Raw genomic sequence first — 14206 nt, forward strand, 5'->3', positions numbered from 1 at the left:
TCCACCTCTTTCCTGGCAATCCTCATCTACCAGGGTCCTGCCCTCACATTATCTTCACTAACATTGAGTGAGTGAGAAAATGGCTTTGTTTATTTTCTCTCCTTTATTTTTTTTAACTTTTTATTTTGTACTGGGGTATAGCCGATGAGCAATGTTGTGATAACATCAGCTAAACAGTGAAAGGACTCAGCCATACTCAGTATACATGTATCAAAAATGGCTCTTTTCCAGGCCTGATTCCAGACACAGTGGAGGAAACGCGTACACGCAGCCTTCAGGGGGCTTCCTCCCCTGGAGGGAAGAATCAGACACACTGGAGACTTTTAGCGCCGAGAAGGCATGTGGTAAAAATATGCCCGTTCAGGTGGGTGGGTGCTGTGGGAATTCCCAGGGGGCCACAGGGGAGGCCTGGTGCCCAGGTTTGGGGGCAGAGCAGGGTGCAGGAGGGGCATAGCAAAGCCTGACTGGAGAGGAGGATCAGGTAGGAGACCTCACCGTCACAGCGGGGTCCAGGGGAAGCTCTGACAGGGAAGCTGCTGGCCAGGTGGTGCCGGCAGAGGCTCTGTTCATCTGTCAGCTGGGGGATCGTGCCCTGCTCCGGATTCGAGGCTCTCCGTTTTTGTGCAGGGCACCTGCCTGGGTCCTCACTGACCTCTGTCTTGACTTGTGGTCACAGGAAGTGGGCTTCCCTCTATCACTGGCACTGCTTCTCCTTCCAGGGAAGCGAAGAGCCTAAGGCGTGGCTTCTGTTAGGCAGGAAGGGGTTGAAATTCAAAGCCGACAGCAACTGCCTTCTTCACCCCAGTTTTCAAGTATAAACTCATCCTGCCTCTTGCTGCCATACCCGCCAATGATCTCCCTGACGACCTCTCTCCGGGGTCAGAGGAAGGCGTGTCTTCTCTCAGCTGGCACACATCTCGGGGCCAGTCGGCCACCCTGACTGTCCCCCACTGAGTACCTTCTGCTCCATCCCTTATCCCTATTTCCAGGTTCCATTTTCAAGCCCTTTCTCTCTCCTGGCATCTTCTTGTATGCTACACACAAGCAAGTTTCTTTCCTTCTCTTCTCTTCACAGCCTGTTTCTTGAAAGAAGGGTGTAGGCGCCCCCTCTTTTCTTACTTCCCAGTCATTCTTGGCTAGTTGCGTTGTGACTCCGCCGCCCCCGGCTGTGCTGCCACTGCTGGCAAAGGTTGCCAGTGACATCACAGTGGCTCCTCATCCAGGGCTGGTCCTCCCGTCTCATTTCACCCTTCAACTCCTCCCTCCAGCTGAAGCTCTCCTCCACGCTGCTTTCATCCTCTCCGTCCTACCTCTCTGGTCTTTCCTTCTCAGCTGTTTCCACGGGCTCCTCTTCCCCTGAGTGCTTTGAACTACACTCATTCATTCTTTGAGCAGTAACTGAACGCCCACAACGGGCCAGGCACGGTCCTCCTGGATGGAGCTGTCCCTGGAGTTCCAGACTCCTTCTACACTTTCCATGGGCCATCTTGTTCCTTTCGTGGGATTAACCTGGTGCTGCTGATTCTTGGATCTCCAAATTGGATGCAGATTGCTCTCCACCACAGTCCTTACAGAGCCTCTCAGCCTTGACCCCATCACTTGACCCACCCGGATTTCCCACTTCAGAGTTCTTTCTGAAACCTAAATTTCACCTTGTCATTCCCCTGCTTCCATGACCACCGTGGGTTGCCCTTGCCTTGGGAGGGCGCTCTCAGCTTTGTATGACTGGCCTCGCCACCTCAGCCACTCTGGCCTGCTTTTTTGAACATACCGATGCCCATTCCCACTGAGGGCTCTGGTCAAGTTGTTGTCTCTCCCTGGAATGTTCCTTTTTTGTCACACAGTCTCAACTCCAATGTCACCTTCTCACAGAAGCTTTCCTATTTTCTTTATAAACTTTAATAAATTTGCTATGGGGCTCCCAACTAACAGCAAGCTCAGTTTATTTCACAAACTTGTTTATAAGCATCTACTATGTTAAACACGAAATCAGATCCTATATCAATGACCCTGAGGAGGAATTCTTGTCTTGTCCATGGCGTTCCCAGTGCCTACAGCAGTGCCTGCTGCCTAGTAGATACTTGGTATTTTCTACCTGGATAACCAATCAACCATTCCCTTACAAAGGCCAGATCCCCACCCACTTGCTGAATCTGGTGGGAGAGGTCCTCTAGGCTAGGGTTACCTCTGTAGGCTCAGTCCTTGCCAGCTGTCCTGCATGTCTAGAGCATGCCAGGTATGGGAAGCACCCTTCCTCCACCATATTCTTGGTGAACCTCAAAACCTCAGTAACTTTAAGCGTCACCTCCTCCATGACAACCTCCCTGCCTGGACACCCCTCCCCCACAGCAGAGTTGGCCCCTCCCACCTTTGTGCCCTCACAGTATCCTGTCCTAGCTGTCGTTTAGTCCCTAAGTCCTGTCCAACTCTTTTTGTGACCCCCCCCGCCATGGACCATAGACCATCAGGCTCCTCTGTTTATGGGATTTCCCAGGCAAGAATACTGGAGTTGGCTGCCATTTCCTTCTCCAGGGGATCTTCCTGACCCAGGGATCAAATCTGTGTCACCTGCATTGCAGATTCTTTCCCACTGAGCCACTGGGGATGCCCTCCACAGTTTCCCATACAGACCTCCTATCTATCCTGCGTAGACACGGTGTCCATCGCAACACTCGTCTTGGTTTACACTTGATGTGCATATAGTTATTATTAGACCCTTTCGTTGTTTCAAAGGGTCTCAGTTTGGAGGCTAATTTATACAGTCACCTGCCCCACCCCAGTGAGATCTCATTCGCACTCACCTTGCAACCTCTGTGCCAAGCACACTGTCTCAAACAGGCAGGTGCTCTCTTGGAGGAAGGAATGAACGAGCAAACATTTGATCTGATGGTGAAAAATGTCATCAGTTTGAGGAGAAGCAGGAAAAGCAGCTATGAGAAGACATGGTTTATGGTTCCAATTTCATTACTAAACTAGTTGCATGACCTCAGCCAAACTGCTTAACATCTCTGGGACTCAGACTGCCAGGTTTTAACTGAGTAGGTCGGGGTAAATGACTTCGAGCTCCATGCCAACCAACTCTAAGATTCTGTAATTCACACTAATATCCCCTTTAAATAGAGGAGGACCTAGCAGGCACTGTACAGAAAAAGTTAATGCGACACTGAGAAATGCAGCATGAAGAGAGAGCGGGGTACTCCCACCTCCCCTGGGGCTCTGTGGGAATCCTCTTTACTTCTCCCTTCCTAAACTCTGCCATGGTGATGCTTGTCTATGAAGGTTGGCATTTTCAAAGTGGTCATTTCCTTTCTTCTCTAAATAGTAAGCTCTTTGAGGGCAGGGTCCAAGTCTTATACTTTAAATCTTGAAGACCCAGCCAACAGTCAGAAATTGGCATGCATTTTGTGGTTGATGAAGATAATGGTCATATAGAGATCCAGTCAAGTGTGAGACAGACATTTGCAGACTTAATCAGAAATACACCAGAGAATGAAGAGAAAGCACTGGAAATTAGTAGTATATTGTTTTACTATCAATAGCTTTCAGAATTACAGGCCTGTGTATTAAGGAGCAACTTAAATGCATATAGAAATGAATATGGTCCCTTCAAGAGGAATAATGTGAATTCAGAATAAGCAAGCTTCTGCCAAGTCTATATTTATCTTCCAGCAATCCAGAACTGAGAATTCAATTTGCCCACTTTTCTGAATTTGTCAACTGTAACGCACAAAATACAGGAAATAGTAAATAAGCACTAAATACTGAAATGAAATAGAAAATTTTAAAATACATCATAAAAATATTAACATGTATACAAAACATTAGCCTTCACCAGTATAAAATGTGCATTAAAAACATCGACGTGTCAATCTGTTTTTTTGGCTGTACCTCTCAGTATGTGGGATCTTAGTTCCCCCAGAAGGGACTGAACCCACATCCCTGCAGTGGAAACTCAGAGTCCTAACCAGGGGACGACCAAGGAATTCCCAATAGATGTGTACATCTTGTAAGCAGTTTCAATAATAAAGGACTAAGGTATAGCTCTTATATCTCTCACATTCCTTATACCAATAAAATTATAGAAGAATTGAAAATTAACTAAGGAAACGTAATTTACCAATAAGAAGATAATTAGATCAACAATAGAAGCAGACCTAGTAATTATGACCAAATCAAAACATGAATTGCAAGCTGTGGCAAATCAAGTATATTTGCAAAAAAAACATGATGTGGAAATCTCACCTTAACTGCAGTCAATATTTTTTTGCAGTCCCCCAGAGGGTGCAAAAATAGATTTAGCCAGGAAGAAAGAGAAGACTGAATACATTTCAGAGTTTAAATATTTAGCAAGCATTTGGGGAAAAAAAGGAGACTGTCATTTTAAAACTAAACACGCCAAAGATAATGAACATTAGTATAATTAAAGAGGCATTTTGAAAAAAAGTTGGCTGGTGATATTAACTTTATAATGTCATATCAACAGCTGTGCTCTGATATGGACTCTACGGACGACACCCAGAAACTGCAGACGGCAGAGATAAGTGGAGCAGAAAGACTAGATCACAAGAGAAGCTACAATAGAATGATGTACTTGGCCTAAAATTTGCAAACTTGCCTCACGGTGTGGTTTGCAGTAGTAAGGACTTTAGTTTCTATCACCTCTACTTTAGCTGAAGTGACAGCTGCAGGAATAGTTTACCTGGAATAATCGCTAGTATATCAAACCTTTGCTGCAGAACATATGTGCCTTTCTTACTCTGTCAAAATCAAACTTTGCAAGCGTTCAAAGCCCTCCAGCCTTCATGCTTCTTTGTCCCTCAAAGCACCACTGATCTTCATTGGTTCAATAAACACCAATGACTGAGTGAGGGCCAACTCCACCGGGCACTGTTCTAGGCTCCCAGCATGGTATCAGCAAACATAAACAAAAGGAACAAAACTTCCTGTCCCGTGGGGCCCACAGCCCAGTGGAATTCTATATCCAGTTCTTCTTGCCTACAGTATTTTCCAGCAATTCACTGTCATGACCACCGTTATCTTAGTATGTCACATCTTCCTGGCATCTCTTCCATGGTGCAAAGTCTTCAAGAGCAAAATCCATGCTTTCTAACTTTTCAAATCTCCTTTTTCCATCCAAGCACTTAATTTAGTGTTAAGCACAAGGTACTTGGTAACAAATCTTTCTTATAGGAAAATAAATAAAAAGAAATGAGAACCAGCAATCCTTTCTAAATACATTGTCTTCCAGCTTCCATAGGAGGTTGTTGATTAGTCCATTTGACTCCACAATAATCCTAGGAGGAAACAGAGGAGGGAATCATGATCTCTCTTTTATAAAAGAAAGAAGTTTCTCATAGGCTAAGGGACTGGACGGACTAATAACACACAGCTGGTAAGGCCCCCTACAAAACAGCTGAAAGAGTACCAAACTCTGAAGCTGACAAAAGGCAGTGAATGCCTTGAAGATGTGCAAAGATTAGAACTTCTGGGAGGATCCAGGAACAGGCCCAAGTCTCTAGGCAACTAGCCCTTTGGGGATGTGGCTGGGGCACCCCACAGCTATCAGCCATCACCAGCTGAGCCAGCCAACAAGCACAGGGTTGCAAACAGACCCTGGAACCCTAGGGTGACACAAACTTCCCCCTACTAAACATAGGTGTCATGAGACATAGGGCTCAGCCTCTTTCAGCCCCACTCTCAGGAAGAGCAGGAAGTCTCTCCCTTTCAGATGTGGAAGTGAGGGTGGCCTGGCTCCCAGGCAAAGCTAAGACTGCTAAAAGAGCAGGTGGATCCCAGATGCTGCTGCAGCTGTCCCACAGCCGAAGTCAACCCCACCATTCAAGAGAGGTGGGTCTGCACAAAGGCAGGCCAAATGCCTGGGGAAAGTGGCAGCAAGGAGAGACTGGGCCAGGGAGGGTTTTGGTCCCATAGTCCCAAGGAAAAGGTCAACCATGTTCCATGAAACTTAAAAGAATCTCACGTTAGCAATGTTCAATGATACAAAAATTTGCAGGGCATTTCTGTCTTCCTTTCTTTTTTTGATCAATTAAGATTTTACTTTCAGACTGAAAAGAAAACTTTCTATCCCTTAAGATCCATAATCACCTAACACCTAATTTTTATCCTTCCTAAGTAGAGTTGGACTATAAAGAAAGCTGAGCACTGAAGAATTGATGCTTTTGAACTGTGGTGTTGGAGAAGACTCTTGAGAGTCCCTTGGACTGCAAGGAGATCCAACCAGTCTATCCTAAAGGAAATCAGTCCTGACTGTTTATTGGAAGGACTGATGTTGAAACTGAAACTCCAATACTTTGGCCACCTGATGTGAAAAGCTGACTCATTGGAAAAGATCCTGAAGCTGGGAAAGATTGAAGGTGAGAGGAGAAGGGGATGACAGAGGATGAGATGGCTGGATGGCATCACCAACTCAATGGACATCAATCTGAGTAAACTCCAGGAGTTGGTGATGGACAAGAAGGCCTGGCGTGCTGCAGTCCATGGGGTTGCAAAGAGTCAGACATGACTGAGTGACTGATCTGAACTGAACTGAACTGAAGGCTGACACAGTAAGTACCTGATACTAACTTTGGAAGGTCTTTTGAGGGATACAGATGGGGCCTGGCCCCTGCCTTCAAGGAACTTACAGTCCAGTAGAGAGGGTGGAGGAAGATGTTCAGGAAGTGATTGTTACAAAACCAGAGAGCACACGTGATTAGGGCGCACCAAAAATGAGTAGAGGGAAATTTGGCAAGCAAGGTCTACTTTAATGATGAGAGAGTGGATGACATGGGCATGCCTGGAGAGAGGAATGAGCACAGCAGGTGATTAGTGGAAGAATGATGGAGAGAAAGATCAAAAGAAAGAGACTTTAGGATGCTTGAGTGATGATCAGGGAGAGGCAGAGTCAGGGATGATAGAAAAATAGAGATCAGAGTCAGGGGTTGAAGAGGAGAGACTAGGATCCAAGAAAGGAAAGAGGAAAAGCTTTGAATAAGTCACTCCTTACATGATACGTAAATCTGCTTTAACACTGAATCCATCTCTCCTTAAAACTGGAGGTCAGAAACATAGTAAATGCTCGTAATATGTGGCTATTATGTGTCAGACATTGGGCTTTAAGACACTACTCATTTCACCCTGAGTGTTAGGTATTTTCCCCACTGTATAGAACAAAAACCCAGGCTTTGAGGTGTTCATTAGGACCAAGTACCTGGTAGCCCGAAGAGCAGACCTTCAGTCTCTGATGCCAAAGCTTTTAAATCACTTACTTCCCTGGTGGCTCAGAGGGTAAAGCATCTGTCTACAATGTGAGAGACCTGGGTTCAATCCCTGGGTTGGGAAGATTCCCTGGAGAAGGAAATGGCAACCCACTCCAGTACTCTTGCCTTGAAAATCCCATGGGCAGAGGAGCTTGGTGCAGGCTACTGTCCATGGGGCTGCAAAGAGTCGGGCACGACTGAGCGACTTCACTTTCACACTGCCTCCTGTAGGCTTATCAGGTGGCTCAGCAATAAAGATTCTGCCTGTCAATGCAGGAGACTTGAGTTTGATCCCTGGGTCAGGAAGATCCCCTGGAGGAGAAAATAGCAACCCACTCCAGTATTCTTGCCTGGAGAACCCCACGGACAGAGGAGCCTAGTGGGCTACAGTCCATGGACAGGACTGAGAACACATGCATGGTAGCTCTTAGGAAATCTTCAAGACCAATTTTTCTATTTTGGTTTAGATCTACACTGTTTAGGACATCCCTACTTCCTCCTTAATATTTAGGGAGTACAATGACATTGGAAATAGCTTAACTTAGTTGATCAGATTACAGGGTTCTCTTTTTGAAGGTGATACAGATTTTGGTTCTCAGTATTTGTTGGGTCTTAACTTTAATATAACCTGGTAGCTCACTTGGTAAAGAGTCTGCCTGCAGTGCAGGAGACCCAGGTTCAATCCCTGGGTTGGGAAGATGCCCTGGATGAAGGAAATGGCAAACCATTCCAATATTCTTGCCTGGAGAATCCCACGGACAGAGGAACACAGTGGGCTACAGTCCATGGGGTAACAAGCTGGACGTGACTAGTGGCTAAACCACCAGCTTTGCTTAAGAAAGCAGATATTTGTTAATATCTTACCAAGACACCAGTTTATTCCAGTCAGAGAGTCTCTTCTTAATGCTTCTAGAAGGAATTTTTCTTTCTTTCTCTCCATCTACTACTCTTGCCTTCTCCCCCCAGCTGAATATGTATAGCTAGCTGTTCACAGTTCTAGTGGCCTTCTTGGGGAATCCCCAAGCTCTGTTCTCCTTGAAAATGGCTCTTTTGGGGCAAAGCAGTGAGTCTCATGATATGCCCTTGCCAACCTGAGCCACTGTGATTGTAAGGGGAATCACCAGCCATCTGCCTATCTCTTATCTCACCCTGCACATCTGCCTTGGAATATTAACAAAGCCAGCCTGTGGAGAAACCATTGTGGGTATCTGCTTAAACATCATGTCCCCCAGTGCAGACTAGTTAACAAATGGCTTTCAACTGGAAAGGAGGTGGCTGCAATCTGACAAACCTTTACTCAAAGTCCTGTTCAAAGTAAGTGTTACTATTATTGTTCTTGGAGCTGTTGTGGGTTTCCTCCCAGCATGGGCACCTTAGTTAAACCTGCAGGAGGCATCTGTTATCTGAAGGTGAGATGGTTAATCTCTTTAAGGAGTCCTGGATCTTAAGCCAAAGGGCAGGACCAAGTTGAGCTTCTGCTACAGACCTCCTTCTCTCTCTCTGTCCCCAAGTAAATATTTCATGAATTTATAGGGCTATGTGGGAAGGAAATAAAGCCATTTATTTTGCAAATAGCAATGAGGCCTCACACTCAATCTGACAATGGCAAAATCTCTCCTTAAAGACAAAACAAGCAAGCTGCTGCCTTTTCCTCTACCTGCAGAGATCCAGATACCTATGGGATCCCATCTGGTAGTGCCAGTGTTAGACTGCTGCCTTTTAAATATATTTTACTATAGTAGGAAACACTTAGGCTTTAGGCCTGATAATTTTGGGTGAAGCCCTTCATTTACTCTGGAAATCTAAGACATCTGAACAAAGCTGGTATTAGAATAAAGAACATCTCCCAGTAACTGGAATGCAAGAGGGCAATACCGTATTAACAAACCTTTTGTTGTTAGTGAGGTGCTGAGGTCTGGTGTGGCAGAGCTGAACTCCTCTCTATGAGTAGTCATGCAAGCTGTTCAACCTTTCTGTACTTCAAGTCCCTTATCTTTGAAATGAGTATAATGCTACCGGGCACTTTAGCTTATTTCCAAAGATGTCCTGAGACAAAGCAGAGAATATATGTAAAGCTCCCCAAGTTTGCATATAGAAAAACCTCATGTGCTAATAAATTATCATACCTTGAGTTTACATACTGCCTTTACCCTAGAGTTCAAACCGAACTCTAAACCATTATTTCAATTATTGTCTTCCTCTAACGTTTTCCTAAAAGAGTTTGAGATTGTTTATGGCAGTTGTATGATTCACAGCATGCCTTGCTCTCTCCATCCCGATTCCAGGAATCAAGAGTTTAAACGGTAGGAAACCAAGGCAAAGAGGAAAAAAGATTTGTGACACCTCTTAGCAAGGGTGTAGTGAAAGCCAGTAGAGCTGACCCGGGTGCGTAACGCCCAAGCCACCGTCCTTTACGGGATTTATAATTTAAACGGGCCCCAAAGCACGAGATTGGCTGGGGAAATGCCCTGATCGCGGTTGGGCTGTTCGCATGGCGTTGCTCAGATACCTCCGGCCGGGCTCCGACGACGTCCCCAGCCTGCAAGCCCGTCGGGCAGCTGTCGAGCCGCGGGAGCCCGTTCGTGGGCAGGGCTGGCACGGCTAGGCGGCCGCTGCCCCGTCGCTGACCCTCGCGTGAAGCTGCGCGCACCGAGAGACGACATCTTCCCGGCCGGGCCTCCCGCGCCCGCCGCGGCCCGGGGCGGCGGGGTCGGCCCGGGGGCCGAGGACGGCTCGCGCACCCCTCCTTGGGGGGCGCCCCGACTCGCCGGGGGCGGGGTCACGTCCCACCCGGGCCGCCGGGGGCACGGGCGCTGCGGAAACCTGAGCGTGGCCGAGGAGCGGGGGCTTCCAGGGCCACCTCCCAGGGCGCCTCGGGCCCGCGGTGGGCGCGCCGGCCGCCAACGCCCCCGGGCCGTCGCGGCGACCATTCCCGAGCCTGGTACCTGTGGACGCCCTTGTCAAGCGCCCGGAGCTCCCCCCAGGGGAGCCGAGCCCAGGACAGACATGCTACTCCCGTTTCCTGCCCCTTTGGAGCGGCGAGGAGTGGGTGAGGCGGGGCCGGGCTGCTGCACCGAGCAGCCCCCCGAGCCGAGGGCGGACGGGCCCCGCGGCGGGGGCGCCAAGGGCCTGCCCGGGGATGGCGGGCAGGCCGGCCTCGGCCCAGCGGCGGGCGCGCGAGGGGAGGGCAGCCGGCGGGAAGGCGCCCCTTCCCTGCGCCCCCTCGCCCTGGGCAGTCTGGCCGACCCGGCCCAGAGGCCTGACCCTGGGAGACACCCGCTTTGAGGCGGGCAACGGCTGCCCTCGCCCAGGCCGCCCGGCCCTCAGGTTGTGTGACTGTAACGGGCTGACTGGGGCAGAGGGCGGCTGAAGGGGACCGGGGCGCCTCTCCCCACTGTTTGGGGGGGTGTTGTGCTTTCTGGGGGGTCGGGGGTCACCACCCTCCCAGGCGAGGTGGGGGAGGGCCGCCAACGCAGCTGGCCGGTGAGGGGCGGGGTCACAGAGGCGAAGTGTGTGTTCGAGCGAGGGCGTGTGGGGGGCAGGGCGCGCGCGGAGGAGGATCCGTGGCCTGCGCGCAGGCGCGAGCAGCGGGCCGAGCCAGAGCCCTGGAAGAAGGCCGACGGGGAGCGGGGGCGGTGGGCCGGCGGGAGGGCGGGCAGGCTGACGCGAGGCGGGGCGGGGAGCCGCGTCGGCGTCGCGGGGCGCGGGCGATTCGAGGCCGACGCATCCGCGCGTGCGCGCGCCGGCAAAGTGTCCGCGTTAGAGGGGAGTGACGCGTGCGCGTTCACGTGCACCCCGGAGAGCGGTAAGGAGCGAAGAGAGGCTTGAAGGGGGGTGGGGGCTGAAGAGGCGAGCTGAAGGAGGGGTGGGGAGGCGGCGCCTGCGCAGTGCGCCGCGGAGGAGCTGTGTGTATGTGAGAGTCTGACGGGTTCAAAATGGCGGCGGCTGCTTCAGCGGCTCCTCCTGTGTGAGGGAAACAACACCCCTCCCCGGCGGCGGCGGCAGCGGCGGCGGCGGCTGCGGCTCCCAGAGCACCTTCCCAGCGGCTGGGCCTGTCGCCGCTCTGTCTATCCTGGGCAGGGGGCGCTCCGGGAGGAGGGGCAACGCCAAGGGGGCCCATCCCCCGGAATCCTTCCTCTGCGACTGGGGAGTAGCCGGGGGCTCGTCCCGCAGCGCGGAGCTCGGGCTGAGGGGGAGACGCGAGGGGACCCGGGGCCCCCAGCCCGGCGCGCCGCGCCGCGCCCGCCCTCTCCGCCCCCCGGGGCCGGGGCCCGCGTTCCGGGGGGCCGGGGCGGCGCGGGCAGCCTCGGGTCGGCCGGTCTCAGCTGATCGGTCGTCGCTCCCGGGCTCTGGAGGCGGCCGAGCGGCTGCTTGCCGAGGGCACGGCGAAGAGGGCGCTCCCCGCGGCCGGGGCTGGTCCGGGGCTTGCGCTCGGGCTGCTGACCGCCGCCCGGGGGAGGCGGGGGCGCCCCGGGCTCGGCGCCGAGGGGTCGCGCTCCCCTCTCGTGACGCCTCCGACTCCCGGTTTCCAAAGCCAGAAGAGGAGGTTTGATTCAGCAACTGTTTCCTCTCTTTTCCGGGTCGCTCTTGACCCTCTGGATATTGGATTGATCCACGGAAAAAAACCGAAGACGACGTTTGGGATTTAATTTTTTCCTCTCAGTTTTTGGAATCTTTCACTTCTCACTTGGACAAGAACTCACGAGCAAAATCCCCGGTGAGATTTCCCCCTCCTATCGTTTACCCCCCTCCCCCTTTGGAAGTTTTGGTTTGTTGTGTTATCTAAAGACTTAATGTAAAGTTTCTATTTTTCTGATGGGTGAACGAACCATTGAAACGCCTTTCCCGGGGGGAACCCGGCGAGATTTGCCATTTTTTTCTTTTCTGGCCCTGACTGTTCCCAAGCCCGGGCTGTCCTCGTCCAGGGGGTGCAAACACGGTTTGCCTCCCGACTTGGGGCGACGGCTTCTTCCAGGAGGGCTCTGCCACGAACTGCTATTGCAAACTGTGTCATCGGGTCCTCGGGTCTCGTAGCAGTTTTGAAAGGATGCTTTTAACGTGGCCATAATGTAGTTACAAAAAAGAAAAAAAACCCCTGCATTCTCTGTGGAAGCCATTATCCCTGAGAATTATTTAAGAAAAAGAAAAACCTTGGTATTAGGGATCGACCGTCGCGCAAATCGGTCTTTAATGTTTGGAAAAGATGAATTTGACTTATATGTCTAAGTAAAATATCTGATTACTTTAAACAGAAAGAGCTGATCAATTTTTGTTTCTGATTTGCAACTCTCTTGAATTTGTTTCAGAGTTGTACGCATCTTGTGTTGGGGTGGAGGGTTGGTTTGGAAATGAAAAGATCCTGGGAGTTTAGGAAGGACGGTGACGACTGTATACGGATTTTACTAGAGGTGTATAGGAAATTGTTTTGGAGTCTTCATTTCAATCCTCATTTCTTGTTCTCTTTATGTAGTTAGTCTGTCCTTTTCTTTAGTTTCTAATTACGGGTGAAAGAGAACTATTTCGGTTAGGATCTGGATTAGTTCAGTGGCTGATTTACCTGGTCAGCTCTAGGAGAGAAAAGTCCTACCCGCCCCCGCTCCCCCCTCCCCCGCTGCGGCTTTTTTTTTTTTTTTTTTTTGCTAATGTTGCCAATGAAGGGGAGCCTTGCCTATGGTAATCCTGTGGGGAGAAACAAGTGGTGTAGCCCGACTTTAAGGAACTGAAACCATCTTTTGCCTGTAGGCCTCAGACAGTTGTAATGTGATTGTTGATCTTGGTTTGGAACCACTTGCCCCAAAGCTGAGAGTTCCCAAACTGATGAAGAGGAACCCGGTTTCTTAGGAAAACTTTTAACTTACACATATCCTAAATACTTCATTCCAAGGAAAAAAAGCTTGAATTCGAGGATGAGTTCTCATCTCTGCTCCTATCATTGTTCTTCAGTGTTGCAATCTGGTTCCTAAGGAGGAAGAGGAAGGCAGCCCTGGAGTGGTTTCTTTCTGTAATTTCAACAGAAGAGTGAGAGATGGAACCCGAAGAAGAAAGGATTCGTTACAGCCAGAGATTGGTTAGTATTTACTTGCCTTTTTTTTCCCCTTCAATTTTGAAGCAGAATAACTATTTTGTTTCCATTTGTGAACATACTGTGATTAAAACTTTTCAGGTGGCTTTTCTCTGCCCTAGAGGAGGAGGGAAGATAATATCTCATGTGGGTTTTAGGCCAAGTAGTTACAGCCCTAATAGTCATCCTATTTGGAAATGAATTTATAGGTAGCCTTTAACTTCTGCCAAAACGATTGTAAATCAGAAGATTTTGTGAATTACAGTGTGACAAGGATTCCTAATCTCAAAATACTGAAATTGTAATAAATCTAACTGATTTAGATTAGAATGTAAATTTTAGGGGCAAAGCTATTTGAGGAAGGGTAGTTCTGTATAATTTTTTTCTTTGATTATGGTGTACCAAGATCTGTGGCTTTGAGCTGGGGAGTAGAACTAAGGTGTTTTGTTTCTTTTTTAAACACAAATCAACATGGATAGTGTTCAAGGGTATTGATTAAGAGAAGGTAGAATACTGGATGCTGATAAAGTTCTATATTTTGTATTTTGGGAGGGATGTATGTGATCTCTTATGGAAATAAATTTCTACTTAGTAATGATTTGGAGGGAATTGGCTTGTGTCTGCATGTGGATACTTTGTCATTTAGGCCCTGTTTTCTTCTCAGGGTTTCCCTGCTGGAGTTAAAGAATTTGATTTTTGTTTTTCTTCATCAAAGAGAGCTTTATTAATACTCACCATATATTCATTTCAGAATTTTGAATTTATGTTTGTAGAGTGGGGAATGAGGAAAGCCACAGAACTGTCTGTATTATGTAAATTTGGTGAACTGAAAGACTTAGAAGATTAACTAAAGGAATTTATGCTGGTTTTACTTGGCTCTGCATTT

General features: G+C 49.1%; 1 protein-coding gene across 2 annotated transcripts in view; it reads left to right on the plus strand.

The window, feature by feature from the left end:
* Nucleotides 1–11718: 11718 nt before the first annotated feature.
* KDM2A (lysine demethylase 2A) overlaps nucleotides 11719–14206 on the plus strand; it is a 91179-nt gene continuing 88691 nt past the window's right edge. Inside the window, exons 1-2 of one of the 2 annotated variants that reach the window (XM_052661610.1) lie at nucleotides 11719–11976; nucleotides 13203–13326. In XM_052661610.1, the coding sequence (XP_052517570.1) occupies nucleotides 13285–13326 (42 nt within the window). In that variant the 5' untranslated portion in view covers nucleotides 11719–11976; nucleotides 13203–13284. Of the gene's footprint in view, nucleotides 11977–13202; nucleotides 13327–14206 lie in introns of those variants that run through there. The other variant, XM_052661611.1, reaches the window with a different exon arrangement.

This window comes from Budorcas taxicolor, chromosome 25 (genome assembly GCF_023091745.1).
Source record: "Budorcas taxicolor isolate Tak-1 chromosome 25, Takin1.1, whole genome shotgun sequence".
Lineage (NCBI taxonomy): Eukaryota > Metazoa > Chordata > Mammalia > Artiodactyla > Bovidae > Budorcas > Budorcas taxicolor.